This window comes from Mesoplodon bidens (assembly GCF_964165515.1).
Source record: "Mesoplodon bidens genome assembly, chromosome: 2".
Lineage (NCBI taxonomy): Eukaryota > Metazoa > Chordata > Mammalia > Artiodactyla > Ziphiidae > Mesoplodon > Mesoplodon bidens.
This window is the reverse complement of record NC_138177.1, coordinates 73,293,028-73,308,750: the sequence shown is the minus strand read 5'-3', so window position 1 is coordinate 73,308,750 and position 15,723 is coordinate 73,293,028. Positions and strand designations below refer to the sequence as shown.

The window sequence follows — 15,723 nt, the reverse complement described above, 5'->3', positions numbered from 1 at the left end:
ACGTGTGAGGGAGCAGAAGGAAGCACCTGGCTTCCCTCTGGCCTCCAGGGGCAGACCGCCCGTCTCTCCCCTAGGCCTCTAGCCTCCGGGGTGGTACAGAGACCCAGGCATCCCGGGGCCAAGAGGTTAGCACCTTTGCCCTTCTCACCTTCGGGTCTCCAGAAGCCATGATGGTCTGACGCCCCCTTACTTTTTTTTTTTTTTTTTTTTTTTTTGCGGTACGCGGGCCTCTCACTGTTGCGGCCTCTCCTGTTGCGGAGCACAGGCTCCGGACGCGCAGGCTCAGTGGCCATGGCTCACGGGCCCAGCCGCTCCGCGGCATGTGGGATCCTCCCGGACCGGGGCACGAACCCGCGTTCCCTGCATCGGCAGGCGGACTCCCAAAGACTGCGTCACCAGGGAAGCCCCAACCCCCTTACTTAATGATGGTGTCTGGTGTCTGGGATACCCTTCCCAGGGTTAATTGGTAGGTCAGGTGGAGGCAGCCGGCAGCTAGGCACCCCAGGGATGGGCTGGGTGGAGAGCTGAGGTCGGCGCCAACCTGCCTGGTAAAGGCACCCATTCCCTGAGCAAGGTGTCATTATTCCTGGCCACATACTGTCGCTGATGCCTATGTAGTGGGTGGCAGCAGGTGCCCAGATCCCTTGACATTGTCCTGGCACCTGCTCGGGCTCTCCCCTGTCCTCCCCTAACCTGGCCCCACCCAAGCTCTGATCTTGGAAGGCATGGTGCCCTGAGGGGGCCAGATCCCCCAGCTGTGTCTATGCTCACCTGGGCTGGGACCTGGCCCTCTGCCCACTGCTCCCGTTCCAGGTCAGGAGAAAGTCTAGGTTTGACAAAGCGAGACCTAGAACTAACCCAGCCTCCCTGGAGGTCCAGGACCCATTTTGGACAACCTTTCCCCTCCCCAAGGGTCCCAAATACGGTAACGCCCCAACCATCACCAGGTAAGTTGGAGCCTAGAGCTACCATTCCCCCTCAGGAAGGCTCTGGTCTCCACTGAACTCTCTTTGCCTCCATTCCTAGACTGGAGGAGCAAGAAGACTTGATTCAGGATTCAGCCCTTCCCAATGGGCCAGTCTTTCGGGTCCTCCAAGAGTTGGCTTCTACCGGAGAGACTCAGCAGCAATCCTCCCAGCCCTCAGGTCCAACAGGCAGGGAAGTGTTGCGAGTCTCCTGGACAAAGATGTGAGCTTGTGGCGCCCTCTGCAGGCAATGTGGGTAAACTGCATAGCACTCCCTCAGCTTAGGCATAGAGGAGAAAGGGTCCGGGAGTCCGGCTACAAATGGGGGTTTGGGGGGGGGGGCCTCTAATCCTTGACCAGAACTCCTTTGACTCACTTCTTCATCTTCACGGGGTCTCATTCCCAAACTCAGCCACATCCCATGTATAGGATTTTCTGTTCTAGGACAGGTTCTTTCATTCAACCAACCCACCAGTCCTCACTGCCCATTATCAGGCACTGTGGAGAATACAAAGCTGACCAAGGCACGGTAAGCACCCTAAAGCCCACACCACCCAGCAAGAGGGACGGTGCCTAGGTGCCCCAAAGGACAGACACTCTGGACAGAGAGGCACTCCTCATGGCAGAGCATGGACAGAGCAGGACCTGAGAAGTCACATCCCTCACTTCCATTAAGGCTGGCTCCAAGGTTGGTGGCCTTGTTCCTATCATTTTATGTATTCAAAACTTTGCTGAAACTTAGGAAGTTTCTTAATTCCTTGGCTATGAGACAGAGGAGAAAAATGAAGGCACAGACCAAAGAGGATAGGGACAGTGATCAACCTGGGAGTCTTTCTAAACACGGGCATACATCCATGCTGAAGAACAGATGGGTCCAGGAGGGCAACATCAGTAGGGAACTCCCACCTGCAGACTTGGAGCAGAAGGGGCAGGGGGCTCATTTGCTCAGGGTGGGGAGCTAGAGTAACAAAGCCCTCACAGGTTAAATGGAACTCCACAGGGAGGTGCAGGGGTGAGGGGCCTTTCCCTCCCTTACTCCTCTGTTCCGAGATCTATTCCAGTTCCGATGGGCAGGCATTCCTGCATTGTAGTCTTTACCCCTTTTCCCAAAGGGCAAGATTGCCGATCATTCATGCACTTTTCTTCCATGAGACTCTTACACAAGTATATGCCACTCCAGTGCCTGGCAAAGTGCCTGGCACTGATGGCACTCAATAAATATTTGGTAAAAATGAACCCTGGAGGAAGGAAACCCCACCATCCCCAAGGTCTGAAAACAGCAAGTACCCATCTGCCCCAACATTCTGCACACCCATGCAGCCATGGGCAGGAGAGGCCCACAGCATATCACAGCTTACAGAGCTACAAAGAATCAACTTTATTAAACATTTAGGGTCAGTTTCTCTTTTTGCCCTTGCCCGTAACCTTGGCTGGTGTGAGGACTGGAGCTGTTGCCTGGTACAGAGTGGAAGAGATCTTGTTGATGTAGTACAGACCAACCATGGAGAAGATGAAGCTACAGGGTGAAGGAGAAAGGTCATGGTATCAGTGGGCATGCTGCCAGCCTGGTGCCTCCTAGAGCAGACAGATACCAGCATGAGGGAAAGAATCCAGGATCAGGTTTAGGAAAATGGGGAAGGGGACAGAGGGAGAACAGAGTGGGAGGGACATATGGGGAAGTCTGGAACCATCACAGGAGGACCGGGTGCCAAAGGACAGGATGCTACACCCCTTACTCAGCTGTCAGGCACTTACCAGGTGGTGACACAGACTCGGTGGATGAGGCCAGATGCAAAGAGAGCCAACAGGAGGCAGAGGAGAACTGGGGAAGCAAGAGAGGACGAGGAGGGTGGTCAGAATGGAAACACCAGGCATTCATATGTGGAGTCTAGAAGAAATCTGGGGTCCTCTGAATCTTGGGGGAACTGCTTGGAGGGGAAGGGCATGACAACAGCAGGAGGACCTCAGATGGCCTTATTGATGCCCAGAACACGGAGGTAGGAGATGCATGCTCATCACCAGCTCTGCCCCAAATACCACTTAACTTTCCTATCCTGGCTTCCCTCCAATAAAAAGGAAAAGGAAAGCTGACAGCAGAATCTGAAGGGCAAGGCTTGCTCCCATTTGAGGAAGAGGGTCAAGGCCTTTCCAACAGAAGCCAGCCAATGGGGATCAATTCATTAACCTGGCTGGCTAGTTATGGAAGTGGAGGGCCTCAGTTCCTGGACATAAGTTGGAGAGCAGTGTCTGGGTACACACACCCATGGGGGCAGAAAAGGGTCTCAAGACATCTAGAGTAGGACTAGAGAGAAGGTGGGAGGGCAGATAGCAAGGGCAATCCCACCTGACCAGCTGGGGAGGGCAGGGCAGATGAAGAGGGCCAAATAGCTTGCCCCACTACAAAGGTTTCTTTCAGAAGCAAATGAAGACAATACACTTAGAAATAAAATCTAACAGAGAGAAGTTCTGAAGCCGCTGTATGAAAGGACCTCCGGAAGCCTAGGTGGAAAGAGCAAAACATGAGGACAAAGAAACGAGGGCCACAGTGACAGGTCTTTGTTCTACCAGGTGAAGGCTTCACAAGAGATGGCATCTGCTGTCCATCTGGGGCATGTGGCATCCCTCAGGTGATCTGGCCTTGACGCCTAATTGGCTTTACGAACTTAATTCTCCATAAATAACTGAATCATCAATTCTTGATTAGAACCATTTCAAAAGAAAAACAATCTGACAGTTACTCTAATTTGGTCAGGATTCCTACTGACAAAGAAAGCTGGTGTATCTAATACTTAGGCTCTTCACAATCATCTCAAACAGAATTCACTAATATTGGGTCAATTTCACCTCGGAACCCCTCAACTGATTTGGCCCTTCTTCTTCTTTTTCTGGTGGAAACAAAGAACATCCCTTCTTGGATGTATTCATTACAGGCCCAAACCTGCCTGTTCCCCTCAAACCTTCCCTGGGAACTGGCCAGGAAATAACTTGAGTTTCTTGCTTTCAGAGGCCCTCTCTTCTAGCTCCAGTTCCGGGAGCTAGATAAAGTGCTGCATCCAAAAGCATCATCTGTCTCCAGACAGTCTTAATACACATATTTTTTCCTCCTAAAAAACCTTTACTGACTAAGCACCTGGAAATTCAGTACCGTGTTGGGGGAGGTTACTGGAGAGGGTTCAAATACTCAACCCCCAATTTTCACTTACTCTCAGGGAAGATCTTTGCTTGGAATCCTTTGCCAAAGACAAGATTCTCCAGATTATTGAAGGCCTGGGTTGAGGGAGTTAAGGAGTAGGACAAGCAATGGGGGCAGAGATGTGCGGCTAATGGGAAGGGTACAAGCCTGTGTGGCCCACCACCCTTCCTACCCTCAAACACCTCTGCCCGCTCCCCCGCAAAAAGGATACAGTGAGAGAGAAGACGAAAAGGCCGGAACCAAGCAGGCCGCCCTGGATGGTGAGCCACTCGGTGGAGGCCAGCTGGCGGCTGTACATCTGCATCCCAGCGAAGAGCAGCAGGGACAGGAGGGAGGAGAGCGCCAGCGAGGTGCCTGTACCCACCACTGGAGTGGAGAAGAGACGCAGAGTCAGGCCCAGCCCTCCCTCCAGGAGCCGCAGGCAGATTCGGCAGGGGGCCCAGCCACCTGCAAGCACTCCCGGGACTGCAGCCACCCTCCCCAACTCCCCACACCCCGCGGCAACCCCCAAGAATTCCTCAGTCCCGGACGCCCCGAACCCTCCGGCCCCGTGGAAATGCCCGTCGTCTGGAACCCAGGACACGTCAGCTTTGCGGGGAGAGGACCGCGAAAGCTGATCCGCCCAAATCCGACCTCCTCCTAGTCCGCCCGGTGGGGGACCCCGCTGGTCCTGTTACCCATCATGCCCTGCCCTCGGGTCCAATCCGCGCCTCTGTACAAGGGGAGAGCCGAACCGGGCACGGTTGGCTGTGCGCATGCGTCAGCCCCCAACGTGGACTTGCTTCTCCCCCACGTATTCCTCTTTCTCCCTCTCGGCGCCTGAATGCAGCGCCCTCTTCCTGCAGGGAGGAAATATTGCGTCCAAGAGCGTCCTTGGCCACCACCCTCGTCCCCCGCCCTTCCCCGCACCCAGAGCATCTGCTGCCTCTCAGTGCAAGCTGCACTTAACTCTTCAAGTCACTGTGCCCATGGACTATAGCCTCTAGACCACTTCTGTCTTCTTTGTCAATTATGTCAGCTTTAGTACCTGTTCCTCAAGACCACCTGCCCCATGATCATTGCCTTGATATCTCCCCTGGACTCTTGCCCAAACCAAAATCTAGTCCTTCCATTCTGGAGCCCATCTTTCTCTGAAATTATCCTTCTGCTTTATATGAGTAAGATTAGAAGCCAATGAAGAATTCGAACATAAGAAATGGTTCCCCCTCAAATACGATTCCATGTTACCCAGCCAACCCCACCCCACCCCCCGACCCGACAGCCTTCTGAGAACCACGTGGGAAAAACTATTTCCCACCTCCTACCTCGACCAGCGCCGCTCGAGGCTGGTCCCTGGAGCATGCGCAGTGACATCTCACCCCCACCCCTCCCCACATCCCCACCGGGCTCCTGCATTAAGCCCGGGGTTCGCAGCCGCAGCCGGGATCGGGCACACGGGGGCGGGCGGGCATGGTAGGGCCATGGCTGAGGGTGAGGATATGCAGGCCTTCACTTCCATCATGGATGCACTGGTCCGCATCAGTGTGAGTTAAGGTGGGGTCGAGGGGAAGGGGAGGGGGAGTATAGGGGTCCCGGGCAAGCCGGGACCTCGAACAGGTGGGGGTCCCGCAAGATGCTGGGATGTAGACAGGGGGCGGGTGATGGCAGAAAGGACTGGGAGGGTCGGGATGCAGGTATGAGAGGGTAATCCCGGGGACAGCCGGGAGGTGAATGCCGTGAAGGCGTCCATCTGCTGGGGTGTGAGGAACATGTAGCTACCCGGACGCAGCGGGTGGCTTGGGGTAGCCTCCAGCTGTGCACCGGGGCTGGGGCTGCAGGGCAACGGGGCTATGCTATGAGGAGGGGGCGTGAGTGAGCTTGGATATTTTCCAAGAAAACTGAGGACAGGTGGGGGGCGAGGAAAGGGCCGCCCCACGGTGCAGTTCCCAATTTGAGCCCCTCCGCAAGACCCCACCCCACTGCACCCCCACTCAGGGCTGCCTCTGAGCCTTCGGTTGTCATGGCAACCCGGGCCCGGCTCTCCCAGGGGCGGTGCCAGCCCTGCTCCCCCCAACCACTTCCTTCCCCCTCCCTCCGTGTCCCTCCCTCCTTTGTGTCAGCTGCGCCCCTGACCGGGATGGCTGCGAAGAGAGGGACCAAGGTGAGGTGTGGGGGTGGGGCATAGCTTGAGGACCCCCGCCACCAAAAAAGGGAGGGGTACTTCCGGTGGGGAGGGGGCAAGTAGGCGGGGCGCTCCTTTCCCCCTTGCTTGGGGAGGGGGTTGCGGCAGGCCGGGTTACCCCGGGGAAGGGAGCTGGAGGGCCGGATGGTGGGGGGCAAAAGGGAATGGGTTAGGAGGAGCCGGATGGGTTAGTGATGGGGAATGGAGCCGAGGGCGGCTGCAGTCTGGAGCCGCGGCAGGAGGACAGACTGGGTGAGCAGGAGGATGGAGAGAGCCTGGCTTTAGGGAGGAGTCACGCGGGGGAGGGGGGGGCAGGGGAGTGCCAGAGAAGGGGGCGGGGGTCCGCACCGAGCTGCTGAATGGGCTGTATCCTTGAGAGATGTGCCTGGGGCCAGCGGCCCGGAGATGGGGGGATAGGGGCAAAGGCCAGGTGAGAGGGGCTGCAGGTCCGGCTGGGACTGGGACAGTGAAGGGGGTGGGGCTTGAGGCTGGGGCGACCCGAGCTCCAACCATCCCTCCTCCTCAGGTCTGTAGCTCTGCTGGAGTGAAACAGAAGCAAGAGACAGGGAGCTGAGAAGGCCTGTGAACCAGGCCAAGGCTTGTGCTGGGGAAAGTCCATAGCTTGTCTGGTCCCTTGTACTTGTCTTGTCCACTCCTGAGACCCTTTAGGTCTTTAAGGGGCAGTTGAGGGGCTGCTGAGATATGCCCAGGTGTCCAAGCTCTGATCCAACCTCCTGGCCCCTCCACAGACGAGCATGAAGAACATGGAGAAGGAACTGCTGTGTCCAGTGTGTCAAGAGATGTACAAGCAGCCACTGGTGCTGCCCTGTACCCACAATGTATGCCAGGCCTGTGCCCGGGATGTGCTGGGCCAGCAGGGCTACGTAGGCCATGGTGGGGATCCCAGCTCTGAGCCCACCTCTCCTGCCTCCACCCCTTCTACCCGAAGTCCCCGCCTCTCCCGCAGAACTCTCCCCAAGCCAGATCGCTTGGACCGACTGCTTAAGTCAGGTGGGGCTGGCACCTGTGGGGTGGGGGTGGGGATGCTGAGATGTCCATCAGGAAGATGGAAGGGGTCCATCACTGGCCAAGGGCATTTGTCTGTTTTTCAGGGGGTGGAGATACTGCCCATCCAGGCTCTAATGAGAGCTGCACTCTGGCACAATAGAAATTAATTTTTTAATTGAAAAGCCTTCCCCCGCTCTGAGCCAGCTATAATTTTCACCTCCCTACTTCCCGGCCCATCCACAGGCTTTGGGACATACCCCGGGCGGAAGCGAGGCGCTCTGCACCCTCAGGTGATCACGTTTCCGTGCCCAGCCTGCCAGGGCGATGTGGAGCTGGGGGAGCGGGGCTTGGCGGGGCTGTTCCGGAACCTGACCCTGGAGCGTGTGGTGGAGCGGTACCGCCAGAGTGTGAGTGTGGGTGGCGCCATCCTGTGCCAGCTGTGCAAGCCCCCGCCACTAGAGGCCACCAAGGGCTGCACTGAGTGCCGCGCCACCTTCTGCAATGAATGCTTCAAGCTCTTCCACCCCTGGGGCACCCAGAAGGCCCAACATGAGCCCACCCTGCCCACCCTCTCCTTCCGCCCCAAGGTGAGCCAGCCCTTGCAGGGCCTGGGAAGGGAGGGGCATGGTGGTGCTGGGTGGGAGGGCATGCCCAGCACTGTGGGCTTCCAAAAGGGGATGGCCAGGGAGTTGCCATTGCCGAGCTCCTTTTTCTGTAACAAAAAGGCACTGGACAAATCTTTGAATGTCTTTGAGCCTCCATCTCATCTGCTGAATGAGGATTATAATATCTGCCCTGCAATATCTGTGCTTGCAGTGTTGTTGAAAGGATCACTGAGATAATGTTTGTGAAGGTTATTTATACACTAAAACGATCTGTTATGCATTCATTCATTGAACAAATATTTATCAAGCACCTATGTGCCTGGTGCTATTCTAGGCATTGGGGCTACAGCAGTAAACAAGATTGCCAAGGCGAATTATTAAGCACAAGGCTAAATTTACCATCATTATTGTTATTACCACACATTTCTGTGAGGTAAATGAAGGGAGAAGCAAGGCTAATGCCTGGAGCTTGCAGGAAAGGCTCTCCTTGATGCCAGGGTGTACCACCAGGTGGCACCATGGAGCACCACCAGCTAAACTCCTCTCCACCCACATTGGGCCAGCAGAGGGAGGGCACCAAACTGCTCTGTGGTAGGTCAGCACCCTTACACACACCACTGGCTGACTGTCTCATTGCTCTTTCTGTCCCTAGGGCCTGATGTGCCCAGATCACAAAGAAGAGGTGACCCACTACTGCAAGACATGCCAACGACTGGTATGCCAACTTTGCCGTGTGCGACGCACCCACAGTGGCCACAAGATCACACCTGTGCTCAGTGCCTACCAGGCCCTCAAGGTGAGGACCCCACCTCACTCTACCCCAGTGCTGAGCCACACTCACACCCTCTCACACCTCCTCTGAACTGCTGGCTTCTTTGGAGCCGGGTGTGATGCCCACCTCTTTCTTCCCCCTCAGGACAAGCTGACAAAGAGCCTGACATACATCCTGGGAAACCAGGACATAGTACAGACCCAGATCTGTGAGCTGGAGGAGACCGTGAGGCACACTGAGGTGAGGGAGGGCATGGAGATGGGCCCTGGGCCCTGCCTGGGAGTGGGAGCAGGAAGGGGGTGTGGATTCGCACAGCCCAATCACCTGGTTGCAAGCTCAGGAAGCCCATTTAGGGTCCATGGATGTGTCGAGGTTCTGGTTAAACCAGGTCATCAGGAATAACAGTGCCCCAGGCCAGGTGGTACCCAAGGCTGCAGTGGAGACAGGGTGTCTATCACCCAGGAGAGGAAGAGCTTGAAAAGCCCCAGGGATGGAGCTCAGATGCCCTCAGGCTCAGCTGCCTGCTGAGGATGTTGCACATCCCTGGACCAAGGAGGGTGAGGTGATGGCTCTGATACCTTTTGCCAGATTGCTTGAATCAGCTGATATGGGAATGGGCGATAAGGATGGCACAGATGCTGAAAGATGTGAGTACAGTGCAGGTGGACATTAGTGTAGTCATGGCCTCTTATCTGGGGGAGTCCTTAAGGGATCAGGATTGATTATGGTGTGGGCATCCAGCAAGGTTAGCACAAATGGTCAGGAGTTGAGCCCATCTGGGTGTACAGGAGCCTTTGGAGCCATGAACCTGGCCCTATTAGAATGGGTAGGTAGGATTTCCCCAGATCCTTTGTGATCCTAGCCATGGCGTGGTGCCCCAGGAGTCTGGTGCAGGTGCTGCCTTCAAGAAGAAGATAGTAAGTGTTGCTCTCTGGGCAGGTGAGTGGTCAGCAGGCCAAGGAGGAGGTGTCCCAGCTGGTGCGGGGGCTGGGGGCTGTGCTGGAGGAGAGGCGGGCATCCCTGCTTCAGGCCATTGAGGAGTGCCAGCAGGAGCGGCTGGCCCGTCTCAGCGCCCAGATCCAGGAGCACCGGAGCCTGCTGGATGGCTCAGGTCTGGTGGGCTACGCTCAGGAGGTTCTTAAGGAAACAGACCAGCCTTGCTTTGTGCAAGCAGCCAAACAGCTGCACAACAGGTACTCAGGGGCATGGCACAGGGGCATGGGCTCCTGCGGGGTAGGGGCAGTCGTGGGTGTAGCCCATGTATAAGGCAATGTCGAGAGTACTGCCCGATGGAGAGCTGGGTCCTGAGGATTTTCACCAGGCCACACTGATATCAGTTTGCCCGAATGGACAGGGAAGAAGGCCCCCAGCAGATACCAAGGCTCTAGGGGCAGGCAAGGCAGAATCAAGGGGAAAGGTGGTTGCCCAGATGGCAGTGCCTGACCCTGGCCTGTCCCCGTCCCAGGATTGCCCGAGCTACGGAGGCCCTCCAGATGTTCCGGCCAGCTGCCAGCTCCTCCTTCCGCCACTGCCAGCTGGACGTGGGGCGTGAGATGAAGCTGCTGACAGAGCTTAACTTCCTGCGAGGTGAGGAGATGGCCAGGCCCCGTGCCCAATTAGAGCCTTCCTCCCTTCCTCCCCAGCAGCGGGCCCGGGGGGCAGCGCCCGCCGGGGAACTCCCCAGCCTCCTGCCTGGCCTGGCCAGCCGCCCTGCCCACCTAGCCCACCCCACCCAAGCACACCGTCCCACCGCGCTCAGCGCCGCTTCTCCCTCTCTTTGTTTGTAGGCTGTGGCCACCGCGGACTCTGCTCCGGAGCACCCCAGGCAAGTCAGCGGCCCTGCCCCAGGGGTCCTGCCCCCCACCAGGCCCCCTGCCCTGCCCTGCCACTCCCACACAGCCCGGCTACCCACTCATGGCTTCCTTCTCTTTCCTGCCCTGACCAGACCCCATCCCCACCTTCCTCTCCCCTGACCAGTGCCCTCTGTCTTTCATGCCTTCCTTTCTTAATCTTTGCCTTTCTGACCTTTTGTCCTTGTGACCTTTGCCCTCTAGACTTTCCTTCTCTTCCCCCTGACTTTGTCCCCTGCCATCAAGCTTTTGCTTGCCCTCTGTTGTCCCCTATTTTCTGTCTTGCTAACTCTTGCATCTATCTCCTCCCACTCAGTTCCCTCCTTCCTGTTCAGTGCCCTCTTGCCTGGGCTTCAGTGGCCGTTGCCTGCCTTTCCCTGGGGCTCCTCTTTATTCATAGAATAAAAAGGGTCATAGAAAGAAGGGACACCATGTGATCTCATACCCTCATTTGACAGAGGAGGAAACTGAGGCCCAGAAAGGGGACGTGACTGGCCTAAGGCCAGAGCAAAGGAGTGGCAGACCAGGACTGGCATCAGGCCTCCGGTCTCTCCTTCTCCCGTGGGCTCTGCCCTGCCCATTCCTGCCCAGGGCCCAGACAGGTGTCTTCTCCAGATCCCTCTCACTCACACTCACCCCCCCGGCTCCCGCTGCTTTCCCTTTTCCTGCTCACCCTCCATGCCAGGCCCGCGGCCAGGCCCTGACTGACCCCCGCTGTCTCTTCCAACAGTGCCCGAGGCTCCGGTCATTGACACCCAGCGCACCTTTGCCTACGACCAGATCTTCCTGTGCTGGCGGCTGCCTCCCCACTCACCACCTGCCTGGCACTACACCATTGAGTTCCGGCGCACGGATGTGCCGGCCCAGCCGGGCCCCACCCGCTGGCAGCGGCGGGAAGAGGTGAGGGGCACCAGCGCCCTGCTTGAGAACCCTGACACAGGCTCTGTGTATGTGCTGCGTGTCCGTGGCTGCAACAAGGCTGGCTACGGCGAGTACAGTGAAGATGTGCACCTGCACACGCCCCCAGCGCCCGGTGAGTGGGCACAGGGTACACTTGGGACCCAGGCACTGAGAGCTGGTGCTGGGTGGGCCCCAGGGAGATGGCATAACACAGTGCGTCACTCTCACTAGCTCTGAAGCGAGACTGCCTGAGTTCAAATCCCAGCTCTGCCTCTTGCCAGCTGTGTGGCTTTACACGAGTTATTCACCCTCCCTGAACTTCAAGTTCCTCTTCTGTAGGGATAGTAGCAATACTTATCTCATAAGGTTGTTGTGAGAATTAAGTGAGATGATAACGTGTAAGGGCTTAGCTGAGTTTTTGGCTCAGGGTAAGGGCTCAATAAATGTTGGTAAAATGACTCTCCAGAAAACAGTGGGGACTCCGGGGTGTAGGCATAATAGAGAAGCATCACCACCCAAGTAGGGGGCAGAAGAATTAGGGGTTAAGTATAAGAGCCAGGTAAGAGCACCAGAGTGCGGGCTGGAAAATACAGGTGGATGGTGGTGGGATGTCACCAGGTGGAGTGGACAGCAGTGGGGACCCTCCATGGTGCAGCCATGGGAAAGGGGTGGGAGGCAGCACAGCGAGTCAGCTGGGTCTGGGAGACTGATTTCTGTGCCCACTAGTCATCACTAAAACTCTTCCTGTGGCCCCATGCCCACTTGGGATGGGATGCCCCTTCTTTTTTCCTATGCTCCCCATTCCAGTTCTCCAGGCCCTGTTCCCCAGAGCCCCCTGCCCATCCCTTGGCAACTCGTTCCATGTTTTGAAATCTCCCAGTGTCTCGTGTTAACACCTCAAGGTCCCCCCGACTGCCAGTGTTTGTCCCTGAAGCCCTTCCTTCTGTCTCAACCCCCCCCAACTCCAGTCCTGCACTTCTTCCTCGACGGCCGCTGGGGCACAAGCCGAGAGCGGCTGGCCATCAGCAAGGACCAGCGAGCGGTACGGAGTGTTCCAGGGCTGCCCCTGCTGCTGGCTGCTGAGCGGCTACTGACGGGCTGCCACCTGAGTGTGGATGTGGTCCTGGGCGATGTGGCTGTGACCCAGGGCCGCAGCTACTGGGCCTGCGCCGTAGACCCAGCCTCCTACTTGGTGAAGGTGGGCGTCGGGCTGGAGAGCAAGCTTCAGGAAAGCTTCCAGGGTGCCCCCGATGTGATCAGCCCCAGGTCAGGCCTCTCTGGAAGGGTTGGGGGTTTGGGGACCTGGGTGGGGGAGCTGGGGACAGGGTGGGGGTATGCAAGGGGAGGACACACTTGCTGGGATGGAGCTGGGAGGAGATTAGGAGGAAGTAATAAGAGCCAGGCTGTGGGGGTGGCTGTGGTCTGGAGAAATGTGAGCTCAGTGAAAGAGCTTTGTGGACTAATATTCGGAGTGGCTGGGGAAAGGGACAATAGTAAAGGGAGCCATCTCCACTTCCCTCCATCTGTCACTCAGGCTAAAACACCATCTCTCCAAGTCTCCATGTCCTTTCTCCCTAACACCCCATTTCCAACATCCTTTCTCCACAAAGCCTTTTCCCTCCAGTACCTCCTTCACCCACATCTTTTCTCAACATCCTAAAATTCTTCCCTCCAACTTTCCATCTCCATATTGTCTCATCCACAACATCCTGTTTAACACCCACCCACACATACTTTTCTCCCTGACCCCTTCCTCCCCAGCACTCTATCCCCCAGTACCCCATTTCTTTAAAATGCCTTCTTTTCGACACCAGTTCCCTCTTAACCCTATGGTCCCCAAAACCCTGCATCCCTCTAACATCCTTCATCTAAGGCACTGATCTGCCCTCATCTCTCTCCCAACATCCACCTTCCCAGCTTCCTTTCTCTGTTCTCCCCCTCTCCCCCAGTACCTTAGTCACTAACTCCTCATCCTTCCAAGATTCTCTAACCCTCAAAATGCTCTCTCAGCATGATATCCCAGCACCATTTCCTCACCACCTTCCTGTGTTGGAAGCTCTGCATTTCTTCAGTGTGCTTTAGCAATACCCTGTCTTTCTTCTCCTCCCCCCACCTCTCTGGCCAACGTGCTTTCCTTTCAACACCACTTTCCTACCAAACCAAACTCCCAGCCCTATATTCTAACCCCTGTCTCTTCAACATGTTTTCTTCTCAATGTCCAGAATCAATTCTTTTTTTTTCTATTTATTTTTTAATTTTTTTAATTTTTGGCTGCGTTGGGTCTTCACTGCTGCGCGGGCTTTCTCTAGTTGCGTCGAGCTCAGGGCTACTCTTCGTTGCAGTGCGCGGGCCTTCTCACTGCGGTGGCTTCTGTTGCGGAGCACGGGATCTAGGCGGCGCAGGCTTCAGTAGTTGTGGCGCACGGGCTTAGTTGCTCCGCGGCATGTGGGATCCTCCCAGACCAGGGCTCGAACCCGTGTCCCCTGCATTGGCAGGCAGATTCTTAACCACTGTGCCACCAAGGAAGCACCCCAGATGAATCCTTTGAACCACTTACTCCCCAACATTCCATCCTTCCAACATCTCAGCCCTCTGGTACTCCCTCCCCCACACACTCCACCCCCCAACGTCCTCCTACCCAACGCCCACCCCTGCAGGTACGACCCGGACAGTGGGCATGACAGCGGTGCCGAGGATGCCACAGTGGAGGCGTCGCCACCCTTCGCTTTCCTAACCATTGGCATGGGCAAGATCCTGCTGGGGGCTGGGGCCAGCTCAAATGCAGGGCTGACAGGGAGGGATGGCCCGGCGGCCAGCTGCACAGTGCCCCTGCCGCCCCGCCTGGGCATCTGCCTGGACTACGAGCGGGGTCGGGTTTCCTTCCTGGATGCTGTGTCCTTCCGAGGGCTCCTGGAGTGCCCCCTGGACTGCTCGGGACCTGTGTGCCCTGCCTTTTGTTTCATTGGGGGTGGTGCAGTACAGCTACAGGAGCCCGTGGGCACTAAGCCCGAGAGGAAGGTCACCATTGGGGGCTTTGCCAAGCTGGACTGACCTTTCCAGGCCTCTCCTGGGCCCTGGCCTTCCAAGCCTCCTGAAGCTGGGTTATTCCTCCCGCAGCTTCTCCCTCAAACTCTTCCTGCCATGTGGTCCTGTCCCTTCCCCTATGTCTGTGTCTTCCCAGGGCCTTCTCTTGACCAAGGGACTCTCCTCTGCTCACCTCTCTGGATGTCCCCCATTCTCTCCACTGCCTGTTAATCCAGGCTCCCACTCCCACATCTCTGCCCCGTGACCTGCCCTTGGCATCTTACCCGAGTCAATGGAGACAGCCCCTTCCCCATCCCTGCCCTGTGCTCCTCCCCAGGCTGATTGGGAGGGAAGGCACCTGGAACACTGGGCATGCTCCCCAGCTCTGCCCTCTGCCCTGCCAAGCTCCCTGACCCATCCATGCTGAACTACAGCTTTGGGGCGTGCAGGCTTTTTGGCTGGACACTGCCCAGGCACTCCCTGGTGAGGGGAAAGGGACCCTATCATCCTGCTTTATTTATTTGGGTCCCTGTACCCCCAGCCGCATGCCTCTTATCCCCCTCTTCTCCCTCTTGCATGCTTTACCTGTCCTGCACCCATGCCAATGTGCCAAGTCTCCCTTGGGGAGCCAGCTGAGGTTGAGTCTCCCTACTGGGTTGGGCCTGGCAAGGCCTCTGGTGCCCGCTGTTGCCTCCCCCTGCGGTGAGCACTGCTAGGCCTATGTCAAGCAACAGCTGTTGTTTTCATGGTTTATAAACAATAAACTGTGATGCCAGGCCTTCCTGTGATGTCTTTGCCTTCCCTGAGCCCATTCCTCTTAGTTTCTGTGCTGGACGTGGCAGGTGGGGCGGGATGGGGGGCGCGGGGATCGAGGGTTCCCTGCTATAACTCAGAGCAGGGGTGCACGGTGGATCTGGCGCCTGAGGGAAGGAGGTCCCCAAGCCCGTCGCTTCCCCGCCTTCTGCCACACCTGTACCCAGCCCAGGCCCGAGCCGATCGTGGCCGCCAGGGGGCGCCTCACTCCGGTGGCTGTTTGCGTCAGCCCCGCGATGGGGCGTCCGGACGGCGGCGCCAGGCTCTGCGGGAATGCGATTGAGGGGGCGGGCCCCGTGCCTGGGCCCAAAGGGATCAGGGAACCAGAACGACTTCCCCATTCCCCGGGTGCTGGGTAGCCGACTCCAGAGCCAGAGGCGGGCGGGGCGGCCAGGGAGGGGCCCGGGCCCGGTGCCAGCCCCCGGATATGAC

The 15,723-nt window shown here is 57.2% G+C and overlaps 2 protein-coding genes across 6 annotated transcripts; one reads left to right on the top strand and one right to left on the bottom strand.

Moving 5' to 3' along the window:
* Positions 1-2,328: 2,328 nt before the first annotated feature.
* Positions 2,329-4,989, bottom strand: KRTCAP2 (keratinocyte associated protein 2). The gene is given in 6 exon segments (XM_081223600.1): positions 2,329-2,481; positions 2,721-2,787; positions 4,169-4,232; positions 4,370-4,524; positions 4,836-4,872; positions 4,874-4,989. Coding segments are annotated over 6 exon segments (486 nt in total). The 5' UTR covers positions 4,916-4,989; the 3' UTR covers positions 2,329-2,360.
* A 490-nt stretch (positions 4,990-5,479) lies between these two features.
* On the top strand, positions 5,480-15,250 carry TRIM46 (tripartite motif containing 46). Of its 5 annotated transcripts, none has more exons than XM_081223596.1 (10): positions 5,480-5,681; positions 7,069-7,330; positions 7,571-7,914; positions 8,585-8,728; positions 8,849-8,944; positions 9,644-9,897; positions 10,170-10,291; positions 11,285-11,587; positions 12,423-12,720; positions 14,112-15,250. In XM_081223596.1, the coding sequence occupies exons 1-10, from the start codon at positions 5,619-5,621 to the stop codon at positions 14,503-14,505; spliced, it is 2,280 nt and encodes a 759-aa protein (XP_081079722.1). In that variant the 5' UTR covers positions 5,480-5,618; the 3' UTR covers positions 14,506-15,250. The 5 variants fall into 5 exon arrangements, with proteins under 5 accessions (XP_081079722.1, XP_081079724.1, XP_081079723.1 ...); XM_081223595.1 differs by lacking the exon at positions 5,480-5,681 and adding an exon at positions 6,218-6,298; XM_081223598.1 differs by lacking the exon at positions 12,423-12,720 and having other exon boundaries at positions 5,550-5,681; positions 14,112-14,333.
* The last annotated feature ends 473 nt before the right edge of the window (positions 15,251-15,723 follow it).

Bases quoted from the DNA above. Each gene is read 5' to 3' on its own strand.
- TRIM46 (XM_081223596.1), top strand. From the start codon at position 5,619: ATGGCTGAGGGTGAGGATATGCAGGCCTTCACTTCCATCATGGATGCA. The intron at 7,331-7,570 runs GTGGGGCTGGCA...GCCCATCCACAG, and splicing joins GGACCGACTGCTTAAGTCAG to GCTTTGGGACATACCCCGGG. The intron at 10,292-11,284 runs GTGAGGAGATGG...CTCTTCCAACAG, and splicing joins AGAGCTTAACTTCCTGCGAG to TGCCCGAGGCTCCGGTCATT.